Here is a 20,910-nt window from a genome sequence, read left to right on the forward strand (position 1 = left end):
TTGGCTCTGGGAAGGTGTATGTAAATATTGACATTTCCCACTCAAATGTCATGAGATCATGTTTCTTCCCTGACACCATTTCCAGAGTTGTGACCGTCACAATAATAAATACACAATAATGTATTTTATAAATATTCATGAAAAAAATGAGCCAAGTCTCCTCGATATTAGTAATGCAGCTTGACTTTGTATCATATAAAATGGTTAGTGGATATTATACACCAGAATCAGAGGTAGCACTGAGTAAGAACTACATTCTGGGCTTAGAGATGTGCATTCTAAAACTCGCTTTGTATCGCAGCGGAACAAAGGGAGGAAAAAAAATGAATACATGTAAGTGTAACTTGGTCCTCATGCTGTACAGCGGAAAAAATAAATAAAATAAATAAATAAATAAATAAATTTTAAAAATAAAAATTTAAAAAAAAAAAAACTTGCTTTGCCACTAACCAGCCAGGTGCTGTAGCGCTTAAAATATAATCACCAGTTTGAATGATCTATAAGCATCCTTTCCAGGAGACCTAAAATTCTATCACTTTATTATTATACTGTAAATGATATTAAATTCTATTAATATCTGCATGAGGAAAAATATAGGCAGATTAAGTCATCAATATTATCATTTTAGATATTTATACTTATCCAGACAAATTTTTTCATTAAGATGTTCAATTTTCATTTTTAGCAGACATTTAATTTAATTAAGTTATTTATTTGTTGCTTCTTAGGGCTGCATGTGCAGCATATGGAAGTTCCCATGCTAGGGGTCAAATCGGAGCTACGGCTGTCAGCTTACACCACAGCCACAGCAACGCAGGATCCAAGCCACATCTGGGACCTACACCACAGCTCACAGCAACACCAGATCCTTAACCCACTGTGTGAGGCCAGAGATCAAACCCTCATCCTCATGGTTACTAGTCAGGTTCATTACCATTGAGCCACAACAGGAACTCCTGATGGCAGACATTTTAATGCATTTAAAATTCACTTTTGTATTTCCCTACCAGAACTTTAGTTTGGCTGTGCTTAGCTACATTTGCAAGCATTAGCCAGACACTTAATAAAAGTAAGCAAAGGATTATTCCCTATTACAGAAATATGAGCAAAATGTTGGTTTAGGAATTTTTTCTTATTATTTTTCGCTAAGAGAATTCTATTTAGTAATGCATTCATTTCATTTGTCTTAGGGAAAAATAAAGAGAATATTAAAAGCTCTATGCATCTCGGAGTTCCCGTCGTCTCGGAGTTCCCGTCGTGGCGCAGTGGTTAACGAATCCGACTAGGAACCATGAGGTTTTGGGTTCGCTCCCTGGCCTTGCTCAGTGGGTTAAGGATCCGGCGTTGCCGTGAGCTGTGGCGTAGGTCACAGACGCAGCTCGGATCTCATGTTGCTGTGGCTCTGGCGTAGGCCAGTGGCTATGGCTCCGATTCGACCCCCAGCCTGGGAGTCTCCCTATGCCACCGGAGCGGCCCTAGAAAAAGGCAAAAAGACAAAAAAAAAAAGCTCTATGCATCTCAAACTGTTAGGTTCATTAAAAATAATTTATATACATTAAAATTAGTGACCTTAGTTATCTTCTATTGGCTTTGATTAAAAAAACTGTTTTATTTCCTCACCTGGAGGGTTAGATTTCAACAAATGTTAATGACAGGTTATTTAAGCTTATTTTTCTATTTATTTAAGAATACCACTTCTTTTTTAAAAGCATACTTAATACTTATAAAGAAAAACATCTGTGATAAAGAAATGAAACGACTAAAGCTAATGGAAGTATAAACTACACTTCCATATAGCTGCTACAAGCCTTCACTGTCACCTATAGATTCATTTAATATAAAAGATAGGCTTCTGCCAATTTACAACATGGAGTTAAGGCCAGAGGACAATACAAGGCATATCTCAGCATACTAAGACATTTCCACTAAGCTGGGAAGAGTTCCATTTCAGTCAATCCAAAAGGGCATTTGCATGTAGAAATGGTAAATACTTATTAACTACAAAGTGAGGAAAATAGAAATTCAATAGCAAGCATATTGCCATCCCAGATTAGCAGTATATATATATGTGGGTTTGGGGGGGATTTTTGGCCGTGTCTATGGCATGCAGAAGTTCCTAGGCCAGGGATCAAACCCATGCCACCACAGTAACCAGAGCCATAGCAGTGACAACACTGGATCTTCAACCCACTGGGCCAACAGGGAACTCCATAAACTTAAATAATTTTGCATAAATGACAATAAGCAAACACTAATTTCAGTTCTAGAAGTAGCCAAGTAAACAACAACCAAATAAACACAGGTAGGAACGTAGGAAAATAAATCACCATGGGAAACTAACAACTTTTCAAAATCAGAAAATAATTGGCATGAAAATTAAACCATAAAAAAATTACAGGATACAAAAATCATTTGCAATCCAAATGCAACAGTTCTGCTGGCATGCCAAGCAACATAAATGTAAAATGCAAAACAGTAAGAAAATGACAGATAATATCAGTTGTATTACTGCCATGCATTTTTATTTGTTAGGATGTGGCATAATCTTCAGGTTAAGAGATTTTGAGAGAGAATGTAAATAGTATCAATCACCCTATGACCAACAGAATCCTTTGGGGACAACAGTACCAATGAGATTCAAATTATTGTATTTTGCAAATTATATTCCATCACACATGCTCCTATGTAGTTATAATGACTGTAGGCATTGTCTTTAAGGCAGGCCTGGGTTCAGATTCAAATACCACTTTATTTTTTACTTTTATTTTACCTATTTATTTATTTTGCTTTTTAGGGCCACATCTACGGCATATGGAAGTTCCCAGGCCAGCATCGAATCAGAGCTGCAAGCTGCAGGTCTACACCACAGCCACAGCAACAGAGGACCCAAGTCATCTCTGCAGCCTACACTGAAGCTCACAGCAATGCTGGATCCTTAACACACTGAGCGAGGTCAGGGATCAAACCCACATCCTCATGGATACTCGTTGGGTTCGCTACCCCTGAGCCACAACGGGAACTCCCTAAACATTTTTTTTTTCAATCTGCTCACTGGAAATCACAATTTGTTGGTGAGTTTTCCTAATACCCTTCCTCCCTTTGGATAAGGTACTTGTCCTTTCAAGCTGCTGCAGTGACAACACTTAAAGTCATCATAACTACATCAGAGCATGTGTGACAAAATATAATTTGCAAAATATAGTAATTTGAATGTCATTGGTACTGTTTTCCCAAAGGATTCTGTAGGTCATAAGTTGATTGATACTATCTATATTCTTATAATAAATTATATCCCTAAACAAAGTGCTTATAGATGATATTTTTAAAATAATCTTTAACAGGCAAATGAGACTTTGGTCATTAAAAAGGCCCCTATTTCCAGGAAAAAAAACTCCTTAAGAAAGAGTCTCAGAGCTCCCTTGTGATGCAGCAGGTTAAGGATCTGGTGTTGTCACTACAGCAGCTTGGATCGCTGCTATTGTGCAGGTTCAGTCCCTGGCCCAGGCACTTGCACATGCCATGGGTGCAGCCAAAAAAAAAAAAAAAAAAAAAGGAAGGGTCTCAGTGCAGTTAATGAGCATTCAATTCATGCTACAGCCGGGGCTGCTTAATCCCACCTACAGCAAAATTTAAAATGACACTCTAACAAGTAAATAGTCTTTTATCAAATTGACTCCACTTATTCATGACATAAAACAATGAACAAAACTATACATCAAAGATGTAAACATGGAAATGAGATAGTGAGCATTAAAAGGACTTAGTGGAATGGCCTGAATAATATTCAGTAGTGTTCAAATTAAAAGGCACAAGTGGATTCAGCCACCAAATATGATGGACTTGTCTTTTGATTAACCATTACTCAGAATTAAGCAAGATTTTTTTTTTTCTTGGCTTTTTAGGCCCACATCCACAGCAATGTGGAAGTTCCCAGGCTAGGGGTCAAACCTGACCTGCAGCTACCGGCCTGTACCACAGGAATGCAGATCCGAGCCATGTCCGCTACCTACACCACAGCTCAGGGTAATGCCAGATCCTTTAACCCACTGAGCGAGGCCAGGGATCAAACCCGAATCCTCATAGATACTAGTCAGGTTTGTTACCACTAAGCCACAATGGGAACTCCAGAATTAAGCAAGAATTTTCCACTTTAAAACTGAGGAGTGTTGATTGAATTTTAAAAGTCCCTCGGCTTTGCTCAATAAGGCCAAGATTTTTTAATGGTTTCTCCTTATTCTTCAAAGAGGAAAAACAGTGATCACTTGAACAACAAATGCGCTTAGCCCTAGTGAAAGCAAACAGAAAACTAGTGTCTAAAGTTAGATGTTTCTGCCATGTCCCTTAGCTACTCAGTGACACTGAGTGCAACAAATCTGGGCAAGTGACTGGATCACTCTATGTCCCTCCTTAAGTGAAAATCTGATGGTGTCACTTTTCTGCTTATGCTCTTTCAGTTTCCACACATAAGGTGAATTACTCATGCAGGGAAGGCAATATTATAGTGAATTATGCCTACTCTTCCCCCCTGGAGCCCAGAGCATCACCCAACCACAATCTCCCAGGCACTCTAGTCCACTGAGCCTGCATGAGTCCTGAAGTCCTTCTCAGACCACTCTAGGCAGCCACTTCTAATAAGTCAGAGAAGGCCCATGAAATAAAAACTATGCACCTCCTGAACATACAGCCAATCAGACGAATGCTCTCCCCAGAGAAGGATCTGGACTGCAGTGGCCTCACAGGCAAAGCAGGGTCAGAGAAGAAAGATGTTGACAGTGCCAGCTCAAGCCAGGGAAATGAGGCACAGGCCCCAGGTCACCTGCAATTCTACCTGCTGGCCACATAATCCTTTTTATGCAGAGGGAGTCTTGGGATACTAGGTTGATGCCGCCAACGATTAAATTATACCATGTTCTTCCTTTTCCCCTGGTCTCATGCTTATGTAAAAACCTTCTGTTAATATCTGGTTCCCGAACAATGTCATTGGCTTATAAAGCTAGAATCCCACACTCATGCTGGCACTACTATTCAAACACAGTGACAGAACCTGGAATCCTGTCTTACACATCACTTTCTGTGAGGTCAGTCCACATGAACTCACCCCAAGTGACTTCCCTATTCTTGATGTGCTGACGAACCGAGTTGCTAAACCTACAAAGTAAAGGATTCAATACGGAACCACGACGAATTCCGCAAGATCCATGACGTCTTACAAGGAATCTTTACAACCAAACAGCCTGAGTTTACTGTTAAGGCTACTTCTTCCTCACCAGACCTTCAACATGTAACACATGCAAGACAGATCCCTTGTGATCTGAGCCCCGTCCTTTTTTTTCCCCTAACTTTATCTCCAATGTGGTCCTACAGTTAGTATCTACAGTGAACGTGCCACCCATGGCAGAGTTGGTGGTGGAGCAGAAGATGCCTCAAATCTTAAGTTATGAGGCAAAATCTAAACTAGGAGAATGAGAAATAACATTGGAAGTGGGAGCATCAAAAGACTATAAAATTGACCTGGAGTGTCATATGTTATGGGAAGTGTGATTAGATCTAAAAGGGCTATCAATAAAGAGACTTTCATGAGTTCTGCCTCACTATGGTGCTTGGTGCATTGGCAGGAAGATGGTAGCTGAAAGCAGTTGTGTGACTCTTGGGCCCCTCTATTCAAACTGTCTTGTGCACCAACCCTGAGGTCCAGCTCTCCTGAATTTCTTGCTTTTCTAGAACTGGCATGTTCCACACATTTCCGTGCCTTTGCACATGTTTTTCCTTTTGCTGAAACACCCATTATTCTTTATTTGAGCCTTCCCGCCTCTGTTCCTACCACATTATGGAATTGGAATTTAAGCTGTCTCTGTACATTTCCTTTTTGATTGTAAGTTCCTTAAAAGCAGGGCCCTGTTTAAGTCATCTAAATTCCACTGAAGTGCCATCACAGTACTTTATATGTAGTAAGGAGATATGTAATTTAATCACTGAATGACTCATTAAAATACATGAAATAGAAATCCTGACGCTATTACCATGATTGAAGATATGCTCACATATACTCATTTACTCACTTACTGAAAAATGCAGATGGATGTTTTCGTTTTTACTTTTTTCATGTGTCAGACCGTGTGCTAGGAATGGGAGATGGAAAAGTGACAAGGTATTAACCATTAAGGAGAATATAGTTTTAGCAGAAAGTTGACACTTACTCTCAGTCACATTGTTATCCAAATCCCCACAAAATGCACTTAGACTGCAAATGTCTCATTGACATACTTAAATATTTAATAGATTAAAGGTAGAAGTTTTAATTTATGCATTGGTTATTCGTAAAGTCCTTATAGATCAATTTCTTCTGCTTCATAACTATGGTTTCAGTACAGTGCACCATAGATGATTTTAATAAACACATTCTTCTAATTTTCCATTTCTGAGACTCACAGACCTGCTCGGCAATTAAGGGGCAATCGTCCATTGAGTACATTAATGTTCAATAACCGAATCTAAGGCAGATTTTTTATTACCTACATTCATAAATTATTAGGTATATTGTTAAACATTTCCTCTTCAAAACCACATCAGAACACAAATATGCCACAGATCCATGTGTCTGGTTTATTAATTTAGGAAATGTAACATTTAGAATCCACTAGCCAAAAATATCTAAAACAAATATATTTACTAAATAGTTTCAACAACATTTTTATCTGAATGAAGCTCATACATCAGCTTCTCTCAATGTAGCACCTAAATATCAATTAAAAACACTAAAAAGTATGCAGGAAAGGGGAAAATTTGCATATGTTAATTTTGATGTTCTAGGTATAAAATTCTGTGTTAACAATCAAATGCTGTAATAAGTATACTTGTACCTGATAATGAAGCAAAATCACATGCCCACAAAATTGCAGAGCCTAAATAATGAAAGCAAATGAAATCCTGAAATCCAATGCAAACTAAAAAATAATTCATATTATCTTCTCAGTTTTTGAAACTCAGAATATTATTCAAGACACACTCCATCCTATATTTTTTGACAATTTTAATTTATTCTTTTTTATCTTATTTATTTTACTTTTTTTTTAGCACTTACTGAATTTTTTCTTTTTTTTTTTGTCTTTTTGTCTTTTTGCCTTTTCTAGGGCCACTCCCACAGCATATGGAGGTTCCCAGGCTAGGGGTCTAATTGGAGCTGTAGCCGCCAGCCTACACCACAGCCACAGCAATGTGGGATCCGAGCCGCATCTTCAACCTACACCACAGCTCACGGCAACACGGGATCCTTAACCCACTGAGCAAGGCCAGGGATGGAACCCACAACCTCATGGTTCCTAGTCGGATTTGTTAACCACTGAGCCACGATGGGAACTCCCTAACTTATTCTTTTTTAAAAAAAAATCTCTTTAGAGTCTAATTTTCCTGTCAAGTCTCATGTTCTCAGTAAAGGCATCCTTAAACCAAGTTTGGCATTTACCACTTATTTATCTCTATATGTTTACTGAGCTCCCATTATAAGCTTCAAGGCACTGAGGATCCTGAGGTTAAGAAAACAGATGAAGCTACTGCTCAGAAAGAGCTTTCTCTAGAAAACATATAAGGAAGTAGAAAGAGCAATCATAACTAGAGAAGAAATTGAAAGCTCCTTTTTATAACAAAATTCAATTCACTAGAAGTCAGAGACTTATTATCTTGGGAAAATCAGAAGAAGAAGAAAAAAAAGAATCCTAAATTTAGCCACAAACATTAATCTAGATGTATTGTCTAGTAACTGTTCAGAAGGAAACAGCCATCATTGGGATTCAGCCCCAGATGCCCCAGTTATTACCACTGAGATCAGGACTGTGTCGCATTAAGCTTTCCAAAACTAGGACTCACATCTTCAAATTCACATGCTCCTCTGGGTATCCCCAACACATCTCTCCTCCAACAGAAGAAACAAGTTCTTCCTAGACCATCATTTCCACTGTGATCCAGGAATTTGAATGTAAAAAGTCATGGGTTGGACTAGCTCCCTAAGGCCCCTATAAGCTCTAAATTTTAGGAAACAGCAAGGACCACTCCTTCCCAGCCTGAATCCACATGTGCTGGGGCCTTTGCCCCCTCAGGTCACCAAAACAAAAGCAAGCAGGTGTGGAATCAGAGTGTAGTTCACATTAGCAACCTCATGCAATCACGTTTCATTTTACCCTATGCTAATCTTGTCAATGACTCGATGCAATAAAAGCAACACAAATGGATATTTCATATTATGTTTCTATATGACAGTTATCTATGTATTTAGATATATAGCTTCCAGTTTGATTTTATGGTTAAAGGCATGAGTTTTTTGTTGTTGTTGTTGTTGTTTTCTTTTTTTTCTTTTTCAGCCACACCTGCGGCACATAGAAGTTCCTGAGCTAGGGATAAAATCTGAGCCACAGCTGCGACCTATGCCACAACTATGGCAATGCCAGATCCTTAACCCACTGCACCGTAGCAGGAACTCCTAAAAGCATGAGTTTTGAAATCCGACAGCTGTGCATTTTAAGCCTAGTTATGCCACAAGTGATGTGACCCAAACAAGTTATACAGACCTGCTAAGCCTTAGTTTCCACCTCTACAAAATGGGAATAATAAAAATCTACCTCCAAGTATGATGTGCTTAAGATCCTTAGCAGGAAGAATAAGCACTAAAGATGTCAGCTATTACTGCAATAATACATTTCCATTGAAAAGAACACAGAATAGGTATCTGTGAAAAGCTCCCTGATATAAGACAACAAAAATAGAGAAAAAAAAATATCTTGAAGGTGCTATTATATCTAGATGTCATAGCAAACTGTCCCATTTTTATCAGACTTGGACCTCTTATCAAACTCCACTCCAAACGCTAAAACCTTTACATGATTTCCAATTACGGCTTTCAGGCTAAAGAATAACTGGTACATATGTACAGCTTGATGATACATGTCGAACAAATTTATGATGATGACATAACAACGGAAGAGTTTTTGATGATGGCCGTTCTGACTGGTGTGAGATGGTATTTCGTTGTAGTTTTGATTTGCATTTCTCTAATAATTAGTTATGTTGAGCATCTTTTCATGTGCTTTTTGGCCATCTGTCTGTCTGCTTTGGAGAGAATGGAGGATATGAAGAGACTTCTGAAAGACTGAGAGAATTCAAGGTGTTGACCTCAAACACACCCTCCAAAGTCTAACCAGGAAAAATCAAGAGCGTGTACTTTTCAAAATGTATTACTCAAAAATGAAACCTGATCAGAAACAACATTTGGGGAGAATAAAAAAAAAACACAAACTAAAATCAATTTTTAACATTAAAATATTCCATTTAAAAGGGGCTCATACGGACTTGACAAAGTGTTCATATGATACCCTGGAAAGTCTCTCTCACTCTCTCACTCCCTCTGTTCCTCCAACTTTCTTTTCCTTCCTTTCTACCTCTTTTTAGAATGGTAGAGATTGTATTTATTCTTTTAATTTTTATTAAGGGTTATCATATTAAGCAAATGGTACCTTCCTCTCGGTGTCTAATTACCTTGCTTAGAAAGTAAGAATGAGAATACCTTTACCTATTCAACAGGGAAAGGAGTTAAACTGGTCAAAAGCCTTTACAATAAGTTTCATTTTGCTATGAAACTGTACCGCCGAAAGATCCTGAAGTGCCGATGAATGGTTTTTCATAGAGATGTTTAATTGATATAGACACGTATTATTCGGGCACTATTTAACATAGCACGAGTGTTACCAGATGATGTGGAGAGTTACACGGGGAAGAACTAGCAATAATAGACATCAACAACCACGTAATGTTCTCTAACCACAAGCTGATATTCATTCCTTTACTGTCATGGAAACAACCTGGGGCTTATGCAGTGTATCCTATTCCAATCTCTGATTGGCATCTTATATCAGAAAATTATTAATCTGGAGGAGAACTCAGAGACTTGATGAATTTTCAGTCCAGTACATTTTTTTTCCCTAATCATGTTTTCCTAGATGTCGCGGTTAAGATATTCCTGAAGGATACAGACCATTGGGAATGTTAATGCAGATTTACAGGAAGTAAAACTGACGAACCCAAACCAAAACTCTACAGGCGTGATGAGGGAAGAAACCTAATTGCTAATTATTTTTCCACTCGCTAATAATGGCTAATGATGTACTTTTGTGACTCCACCATATACAATCTTGTCTAACACACGGATGTTTTGTGACTCCTCAGTCCTTTCAGAGTAACAATTATAAATAGAAGTAACTTCAAGTCAGGGCCCCTCTCTTGACCCTGCCCTACCTACCTCTCCACTTTCTGCAACGGGTCAGACCTGTAGGAAAAGCTCTTAGCCTAATTGTCTCAATAGAGCCGCTACATTTTCTAGTCGTCACTATCCTCATTAAGCAACAGAAAAGTGCATCTTCCCTTCCACACCCATGATTTCAAATGATTTTCGTCATAATCACGTAAAATAAGCAGATCTGTTTACTTTTTTTGGTGGGCACACAGCCAATAGCAAAGTCAGGATTAGTGGTCTTTCTTCTATGTTATTCCCTTTAAAATACATACACACTCCCTTAAAATATACGTGTGCATATATGTGTCTTTTAACACATATGTATTAATACACACTCATTGAAAAATGATCAAACAGTACAGAACATATTTATAATAATCTCCTAAGTCCACCCACAGGGTCCTATTTACCAAAGAGTTTTTCTGATATTTACCATGGCTATGCACAGAAATAGATGAAAGTATGTTTTTCTTTCTCTTCCTTCCTTTTCTTTCTTTTTTGCTTTTTGGGTTTGTTTGTTTGTTTTTACTTTGGCCATATTTCCACCTCAGAACAAGTAAATTTACTCATTTTATTTAAAAAGCTCTCTAACCACCAGTCCATTCTTACAAGTGCCTGTTCTCTTTTAATGTGCCTATTAAATATTTTGTAATACCCCACCTGTAACTAAAAAATTCTATAAAATGTGAAAATCAAGGATTTACATTTCAAATAAGTCAGTCCTTTCCAATGGCTGTTTGTGGGGTTTTTTGTTTGGGGGGATTTGTTGTTGCTGTTGTTTTGGCTGTACCTGAGGCTCATGGGAAGTTCCTGGGCCAAGGACTGAATCTGCACCACAATAGCAACCCAAGCCACTGCAGTGACAATGGTGGATCCTTAACCTGCTGTGTCCCAAGAGAACTCCTCGACTGTTTTGTATGATTTAATTTTTTTTTTTTTTTTTTTTTTGCTATTTCATTGGGCCGCTCCCGTGGCATACGGAGGTTCCCAGGCTAGGGGTCTAATCGGAGCTGTAGCCGCCGGCCTACGCCAGAGCCACAGCAACGCGGGATCCGAGCCGTGTCTGCGACCTACACCACAGCTCACAGCAACGCCGGATCATTAACCCGCTGAGCAAGGCCAGGGATCGAACCCGAAACCTCATGGTTCCTAGTCGGATTCGTTAACCACTGCGCCACAACGGTAACTCCTAATTTTTTGATAAAACGCTTAGCATATGTATATTGGAATTTAAAACCCTTAAGTCAAATTATTTCAAATTGCTATCATAACTTGTTCTGATGGACCATGTTGGAGTCCCTGCTGTGGCACAATGGGATTGGTGGCATTTCTGCAGCATCAGGTTACAGGTTGGATCCCCAGCCTGGAACAGTGGGGTTAAAGGATCTGGCATTGCCACAGCTGTGGCATAGGTCGCAACTGTGGTTCAGATCCGATCCTTGACCCGAGAACTCCATTTGCCATGGGGCAGCCCAAAAAAAAAAAAAAAGGCTATGTCATCACCCATCTCATACATATGCACATAACCACATATACTATAAAATACATATTATCTGTTAATATTGATACATACAGAACACTTTCATATATGCCAATGCTTTCTGAAGATATTCTTTGGAGATAAATTCATCTCTATTCTTTTGTGACTTATTTGTCTCTAATGCAAATAATCTGAATCACTGAACAGGGTTAGTTTCATACAGATAAATACCTAGAGAACTGATGACGTCGGTTTCATAATGATGAAACTATAGCAACAAGCACCAAGAAAAACAAAAGATAATGAAATCGAATTTTTTAGTTAAAAGGCAAACAGCAAATAACAAACAAATGTCTTCAAATTATAAACCATATGGCTTGGGCTTATGTTAATGATGATCAATTATTTTGGGGAGCAGAAATGGGTATTAAAAACTTTTTGAAAAAGGCTAAATATAGGTTTTCCTTTCAGCATTTTTCAAACGTTGCTTCTAAAAATCTCTTAGCAGTTAATTGTCTTCCAAATATTCCCCTCTTTCTAAGGTAAAAAAGACAAAAGATAATTACTTCTTCTGGAAGTCTCTATGTTTGCCTGATTGTTCAGAGTAGAAATATGCATATTTGCAGATCTGCCAAGTTCAACCCATTTTGCTGGAGAATTCCCAGTGCAATGGAGTTTTGCCAAAGAACTAAGCTAGGTTGTTGAAAGTTTCTTTTTATCCATCTGCAAAATTTCTCCCTCCCTCATTGGCAACCACAGATACCCTTTACAGATACTAGGTTTAGATGTGCAATGAAGCATTTGTTTCATTTAAGCTTTACAACAATGCATACTTCAGTATCCCCTTCTTATAAGTATTTTATTTTAGAGCAGCTCTCACTAACTGGCGTTCACTGTTCCCTGTGGAGCTGAAAAAAAGCTTTTCTCTGATGGCCTCTTCCTGTAAGATTGGCAACTCTTACCATTATTTGATGAGTTCAGAAGCACTTCTAAAAGCATTTTACAATGTTTTCCTCGCACCACTGAACAGCCCCAGCTGATGAAAGCAGAACGAAAAGGGCCAGATCCATGCTGAGAAGGGCCTGATCTTTTCTGTGCGATCAGGATTTCCAGCTTTAGTCCACTGATGAGGTCCTGCTTTCCTCATATGTTTTGCCTCTAAGTGTGTGAACTTGACACTGCGGATCACTGTGATTCGTATCAGTTGGGAAGGCAGGGCTTGGGGGCGGGGGGGGGGGGGGGGTAGAGGGGATAGGGGAAGGCTCTCCCACTTGCCCAAGAAGAACATACTTACTCTGGTGTTTCTGTCTTTGCAAAAATTTAAACACTAAATAATTAACACAAATGTTACTGTTGTACCTCCGATTAGTTTTGTGACCAATATAGTAACTGTAATAAAGAATTACTAGCGTTGATGGGTTTACAAATTTATACAAGTTAAATGGAGGGATTGTGGGAGGGGAAGGCAAAGTTTGCTTTGAAAAAAAAAGAATCAGTTAGCTCAATAGAGCTTTGTTCACTTTATCAGATACCAATTCTTTCTAGATGGTCTGTGCTGTACATTGACTGACCAGAGAGTGAGGCATTGACTCCAAAAATCTCATCATAGAGTGGACACTTTTCCTCCAGAAATTCTCTTCTTTTCTTTCAGAAAAATCAGTAGTACTGTGCCTTATTGAGTTTTCATTTGCTCTCTTTTTCACAGTGAGGACAGAAAAAGGATTTTGATGCCAGTCGTAAACAGCTTTAACCAAAACTAAAATATAACAAAACAGCCAGCAGGATGAAACAAAAGAAGATTCTTCAGTTACAAGAACTGTATGTAGAATACCATTACAATAATATAAGGATAACATATCTATTAAATTTAGCTGAAAGAGAGAGACTATATTTAATGGTTCACAACACTGAAATTGATTAATATGAACAAATTTAATTCTATCACTACTCCCAATTATATATGTTCTCCAGGAAAAAAAATATTCCAGAAGATACAGAGATTAAGGGTTTGAGTTTTCTAAATTAAAGCAAATTATGTTATAATTACTGATCAGAACAAAGGGTCAATATTCCATCACTGGAAGAAAGTCTCAAATATTACATTTGATTTACACACAAAAAGAAATTGGTACCACTAAAGTATTAAAAATGTGTTTGAAATCACATGCAAATAAAAATACATATTATCGATAAACATGTCAATGCAAGGTATTCTATTCCCCAATATCTGAGAAGTTTGTTCATCTTTGCTATTTTCTCCGAGTAGCCCTATGCATTTTAAATAAATCCTGAAAAACCTCTTCAAAATTCAACTCTATAAATGGTCTTTAGGGCCACACCCATGTCATATGCAAGTTCCCAGGCTAGGGGTTGAATTGGAGCTGGAGCTGCTGGCCACAGACACAGCCACCACGTTTGTGACCTACACCACAGCTCGCGGTAATGCCAGGTCCTTAAACTCACCAAGGGGGGCCAGGGATCAAACTCACATCCTCATGGATATCAGCCTGGTTCGCTGCCACTAAGTCACGAAGAGAACTCCTCAAGCCTATAAATTTTATGTTTAGCGCACATAATGTCATAGTTAACCCTTTTAGTTTTTCTTATTTCCTTTCATTATTTACTTCTCTATAATTCAAAGAAAACTTCATATACTAGGACGTGTAGGCCTTCAGGTGTGACTCAGGGATACACACCTGAGTAGACAGTGTCAGCCCAGAACTGAGCACCTTTTCCTTCCCAGGGAAATGAATCTTGGAATAAAAAGACAAAACTCTCCCCATCGCTGGCCAGACTCTTAAGTCAAGGACATCATAGGGAAGCCTCAGCAGCCAGAGTTCTTCCCATCTGACCTCAGCATTAAAAGTTCTTGGTGGCATAAGCCCCAAGTAGCCTGAGCCCTGAAGAGACAGCCCTCCAATCACCACAGTATTTAGAGAAAGGATTGTCTAAAGGCAAAGAAAAAGGCAATAGATTCCAAGGGTACAAACTCTTGGACTGTCCAGAGTCACTCCTGTCTGCCAAAAAACACCTGAAAAGTTGTTCAACATCACTCATTATTAGAGAAGTGCAAATCAAAACCACTATCAAGTACTACCTTACATGGGCCAGAATGGCCATCATCAAAAAATCTACAAACAATAAGTGCTGGAGAGGGTGTGGAGAAAAGGGAACCCTATTACACTGTTGGTGGGAATGGAAATTGGTGCAACCACTGTGGAAACCAGTATGGAGATTCCTCGGAAAACTAAAAATAGAATTATCATTGGATCCAGCAATCCCACTCCTGGGCGTCTATCTAGAGAAAACCATGACTTGAAAAGATATGTGTACTCCGATGTTCATTGCAGCACTATATACAATAGCTAAGACATGGAAATAACCTAAATGTCCATCGACAGAGGAGTGGATAAAGAAGATGTGGTACATATGCACAATGGAATATTACTCAGCCATTAAAAGGAAAGAAGTAATGGCATTTGCAGCAACATGGATGGTCTAAGAAATTATCATGCTAAGTGAAGTCAGTCAGATGGTGAGACACTAACATCAAACGCTATCACTTACTTGTGGAATTTAAAAAAAGGACACAATGAACTCCTTTGCAGAACAGATACTGACTCACAGACTTTGAAAAACTCATGGTTTCCTAATGAGACAGGTTGGGGGGTAGGGGGATGTGCTGGAGGTTTGGGATGGAAATGCTATAAAATTGTGTTGTGATGATCATTATACACCTACAAATTTAATAAAATTCATTGAGTTAAAAAAAAAAGTCACCCCTGTCTCTGTGAACTATCAGAGGTAATTAATTTCTTGGGAAGTGAAGCACTCTGGAGTGGAAGACCAGTCCTCTTCTTGCTATGTCTCTAAGAGTTTAGGACATTGCCTTCACTACAACTACTTCTAATCCCAGTTGGCTATTGAGTCTTACTTCACTAGACCACAGAAATGATCTGGATCTAAATTTTGACTCTACCACATGTGCTGGTAATGTACTGTGTGAGTTGGACAAATGAGCCTCTGTGAGACTTTATTTCATGAAATATAAATTCAAGTCATAATGGTTACCTCATTCACTTGCTATGACCATTAATAATCATTCAAGTAAACAATCTGACATTTCATGTGGCACAAATCATGTGTTCAATACCACCTCATATTAGTTTGACTTCATAAATTCTGTTAGCAAGTTCTACATACTCCAACCTGGCTTTCTTTTGACCAGTCCCTGTATCTACCTTGTCCATGCTCTAGTTCCCAAAAGGATACTACTCTTTTCTCGAAAACATCTAATTCCACAGTTTATGGATACTGTCAGCCTTGACAAAGTCAGGCCTGAGCGGAAGGACAACATCTTCCTATCTTCTCCAACATAATTTTTTCATGGCTGCTCAAGATCAAGGCAGATAACTCCCCCCTGCCATAATCATATGTCCATCCTTTGAGGACAATAAAGAACAGTCCTACTCATGAATTTAGTAAACGAGTCCACATTTACGAACTTTGGTCATCCTGACCTGCAGAATTAATGAAAATGAACGCCTGGCTTCTCAAACCCCAGGTTTGAAACATACACAACAATGGCTTTGTGAAGTTTCTCTAGCCAAAATCAGGATCTAGTATTACTAAAATTAGCAGTAAAAGATAATTATACACTTTGGGTCAAAGTAAACACTAACCTGCCTATTTTATTAGAGAAAAAAATTATCTTTTTATTAGAGAGAAAAATTATCTGAAAGACACAGCTAATTTATCTTAAGAACTTTATATTTTAATGAAATCCAGTATAGTTGCAACCATCTAGCATTGCAATTTTCAAACAATATTCCTTGGAGGGTCAATGGTTGACGTCTCCAGGGACCTACCTGAAAGTGGGATAAAGAAGATGGGAAAGAGGTAACCAGAGTAAGTGGGTTCCAGATCCCCCATCTCTACTGGAACCAGAATAGTTCTCTTTTTACCTTTATTTACACCAGATTTTATTTTTCAAAGTGGTTTTCAGCTATAAAAAGCCCGAGAGTCTATAGAAAAATTCTTCTGCTTTATGAAAAGCTCTACACTCCCAAACAAACACTCTTAAAAATCAAATTGGAAAATAGGAATTTTGAGTTTCTAGTTAAATGAGCATATTAACATTCTTATAATTCAAAGTCAACAAACTGAAATCTTTCATCTTCAGGCTTATTTAATTCTTCCATAGTCTAAATCTGCTGTCCAAAGGGTGCTTGCAAGAGTAGGAAGGACATGCCGAGCTAAAGATGCCTGAGTAGCTACTGACAGGAGGCTCTTTTCAGGCAATGCAAATAAGATAGAAGTTTTGAATTTCAAAAAATCATCTCCCAAAAGGCACGTGAAAAAAATGCTCAACATCGCTAATTATTAGAGAAATGCACACCAAAGCTACAATGAGGTATCACCTCACACCAGTCAGAATGTCCATCATCAAAAAGTCCACAAATAATAAATGCTGGAGAAGGTGTGAGGAAAAAAGGAACCCTCCTACGCTATTGGTAGAAACATAAACTAGTGCAGTCACTATGGAAAACAGTATGAAAGGTCCTTGAAAAATTAAAAAGAGATGCCATTATGATCCAGTAGTCCCACTCCTGGGCATATATCTCAACAAAACTATAATTCAGAAAGATACATGCACCCCCATATGAACCCCTATGTTCATAGTAGGATTATCTACAATAGCCAAGACATGGAAGCAACCTAAATGTCGACCAATAGATGAATGGATGAAGAAGATGTAGTATATACAGATAATGGAAAGCTACTCAGCCATGAAAAAGAATGAAACAATGCCATTTGCAGCAAAGTGGATGGACCAAGAGATAATCATACAAGTGAAGTACGTCATAAAGAGAAAGACAAATACCATATGACATCACTTATATGTGGAATCTAAAATATGATGCAAATGAACTTATTTACAAAACAGAAACAGACACACAGACATGGAAAACAAACTTATGCTTACCAAAGGGCAAAGGGGGTAGGCGAGGGATAACTCAGGAGTATGGGATTAATAGATACAAACTACTATATACGAAATAGATAGACAACAAGGACCTACCATATAACACAGGGAAATATATTCAATATCCTATAATAAACCAAAATAGAAAGAAAAAAATGTATACACATATAAAACTGAATCATTTTGCTGTACACCAGAAATTGACACATTATAAATCAACCATACTTCAATAAAAATAAAAAGTTATCTCGGAGTTCCCATTGTGGCACAGTGGTTAACTAATCCGACTAGGAACCATGAGGTTGCAGGTTCAGTCCCCAGCCTTGCTCAGTGGGTTAAGGAGCCAGCATTGCCTTGATCTGTGGTGTAGGTCCCAGACGCGGCTCGGATCCCGCGTTGCTGTGGCTCTGGTGTAGGCCAGCGGCTACAGCTCCAATTCCACCCCTAGCCTGGGAAATTATCTCTTCTTTAAGGTCAAATAGTGTTCTTAAAATTTACCATAAAAATCCTGACATTAAGAGACATACAGCAAAAATGAGTACTGGAGAAAAGAAAAGAATACTCAGTATCTTTCTTATCCCTTTCCTCCAGGCAAAATATCTCTGATTTCTGAAATACTCATACATATAGTAACTTAGGAACACATATATACTCATAAAAATTCAGGAAAGATACCATACTTACAATTATGTCTTAAAATATGGCTCAGTTTAAATTCTATAGGAGCGGGTCATTATACACCAGGTTTAAATAAATCCTTTACCATCTAAGGCTTATCATGATCTACCATGGTTATCTGAGAATTGCAATCAAATTGAAGCTTAAGACCACTGGCAAAATTCAGGGAGTTTGATGACCCTACAAATTCCTAGTCACTGATTCTAGCCTCGTCTAACAACACGGCCCCCCGGTGCAACTTTCCCTCTCCCATTCTCCACACCTACTGCTTCACACTTTCTCAAATCCTTCCTAACTACTCAGGCCACACCCTCTTCATAGAGATAAATAGAAACCTTTATGGATAGTCCCCTAAACTTCTCCCACCAAGTCTCTAAGCCTCTGTGTGTCTGTACAGATCCTACTGCCATTGCCTTAGTGGAGATGGATTCCTCCCATCAATTGCAGGTAATCCCTCTTCCTGCACTGCTACTCTGTCCCTTTCTTCCTTCCTTCTCAGAAACCCATGCCTTTAATCTGTCCCCTTCTCTGCACTGTTCCTACTAACATTTAACCTCCCAACATCCTGGTCCAGCTACCGATTTGCTCCATGTTTATTCACAGACAAAAATCTTCACAAGAACTATCTTTTTTGCTAACTTCATCTCCTTACCTCCAACTTATTCTTCAACCCGCTCCAGGATGGCTTATGTCCCCACCATTCCACCTCCCTTGCCAGAGCCACTTAGGACCTTTATACGGAAAAACCCAGTGGGTCTGCTGAAGTCTTCATTTGCCTTGACCTGTCAGCAACATTTGACACTCCAAATCAACCGATCATTTTCTTCTTTTCTTCAAATATTAGAACTGGTGCTCTGAGATCATACTATAATCTCTATAAAAGCAGCCTCCTTTATTCCCCACCGTCTTAGTTACCAACTGTGAGACAATGGTTTCCAAAATCTACCACAGATCTCTGCTCTGAATTTCTAAGACTCATTTACCCAATTGCTGACTTAGCATTTACACTTGTAAGTCTCACTGGTATCTCAAGTGAGGCAAATTGTATCATAATATGTTAATATAATAAGACAGGGCAATATCTGCCCTTCCTAAAAATAGCCCACGCTGATTAGTGCTCTCTCGTTATCAGTATTAATAAAATTGTCTAATTCTCACTTGACAGTCAAAAAAATAGCCACAAGTAGAGAAAATGCAGGCTAATTCAACAATGGTCATTAGAAGAGTATAAACTTTTGGGCGCAAAATTATTTCCCTCATGTTTTTTTAACTTCTCTTCAAATTAAGCCTCTTCCTAGCACCTGCCCTGAGTTTTGTTAAGGCCCTTCAGGAAATTTCTAAGCAAAATTAGAATTTCTTTTAAATTGTGATTTTATACAGATGTTAAGTTGATGTCTTCTCTTTTAGTATTCTCATATTTTCTATTCATTGGAACGAATTCTTAACTTACTATAAAGAGACAATACACTTTTCATTGCATCTAAAATGTCACTGGTCTTTTTGCATGACCTCCGATGTTAACTGTGTCACACAGCTCATCTAATAGTCTACAATACAATTGTTTCCCTCGTAACCAGGTCAGGGTTTCTATGATATGTTGAAGATTTCTTTTTTGAAATAAAGACATTCATCTAGACAAGGTTCATAACTTTAAAAAGAAATCGGCTTTTCCCAAACCATGCATGTGATCAATATCCAAGACTTTTACATTCTATTATTTCTGTAAGTATAATATTTCTTTCTTCCCTCCCCCCTTTTATTTAATTTTTTCATATAAATAGAATCTGAAGAATTCTTCACAATGATGCAGTCTATTTGAATTATCCAGAATCAAACTGCCTTATGGACAAGCTTAGAGCAATCAATTTTATGAGCAATTCTGAAGATAATTTTTGGGTCACAGAAAACAAACGATAAGCCCTTAGAGAAAAACAGACGTCTTTGATGCACAAATCCTAATCTGTTCATTTTGTCTGTTGCATCTAATTTCTTTCCCCACCTCCCTCATTCCACCAATGAATATGTTGATAAAGTGGTCCATTTATTTCCCACTCCCCAATAATACTGACAATAATTTCCTAGACTACAAAACGTCCTAGCATAAGTACCACATTTCTCATAATTAAAATATTATTAAAACTATAACTTCTTTAAATTTGTTTACACAAAGAATTATTTTTACCAAAATAGAATTTATGCATTCCAATCTTCGCGTCTTTTTTATAGCATTCCTTCTATAGTAATATTAAAATGCCAAAAGTACCTTTTGCAACATGGTTGTCATTTGAAATATCAGTTCTTCATGTCCCTGTTCAGTTACTTACCTACAAAAGGAAAAGAAAAGAAAACATAAGTTTGAAATCATTTCGATTTACCATTAAGAATAGCTTCTACATTTCTAATAAAAATTAGTTGGTAGTAGGTGCTAATAAATTTGTTTATAAGAAAATGGCCACTCTACTATAAATGTGAAAGAGCAACTAAAAA

At 38.1% G+C, this 20,910-nt stretch overlaps 1 protein-coding gene across 12 annotated transcripts in view; it reads right to left on the bottom strand.

The window, feature by feature from the left end:
* ANK2 (ankyrin 2) overlaps positions 1–20,910 on the bottom strand; it is a 722,246-nt gene that overhangs the window by 496,742 nt on the left and 204,594 nt on the right. For 11 of the 12 annotated variants that reach the window (XM_047799252.1, XM_047799247.1, XM_047799245.1 and 8 more), the window contains exon 2: positions 20,687–20,747. The exons of the other annotated variant lie outside the window; for it this stretch is intronic. In XM_047799252.1, coding sequence (XP_047655208.1) covers positions 20,687–20,707 — 21 coding nt within the window. In that variant the 5' untranslated portion in view covers positions 20,708–20,747. The remainder of the gene's footprint in view (positions 1–20,686; positions 20,748–20,910) is intronic. 12 annotated transcript variants of the gene reach the window in all.

The sequence above is a fragment of the Phacochoerus africanus genome, chromosome 10, assembly GCF_016906955.1.
Source record: "Phacochoerus africanus isolate WHEZ1 chromosome 10, ROS_Pafr_v1, whole genome shotgun sequence".
Classification (NCBI taxonomy): domain Eukaryota; kingdom Metazoa; phylum Chordata; class Mammalia; order Artiodactyla; family Suidae; genus Phacochoerus; species Phacochoerus africanus.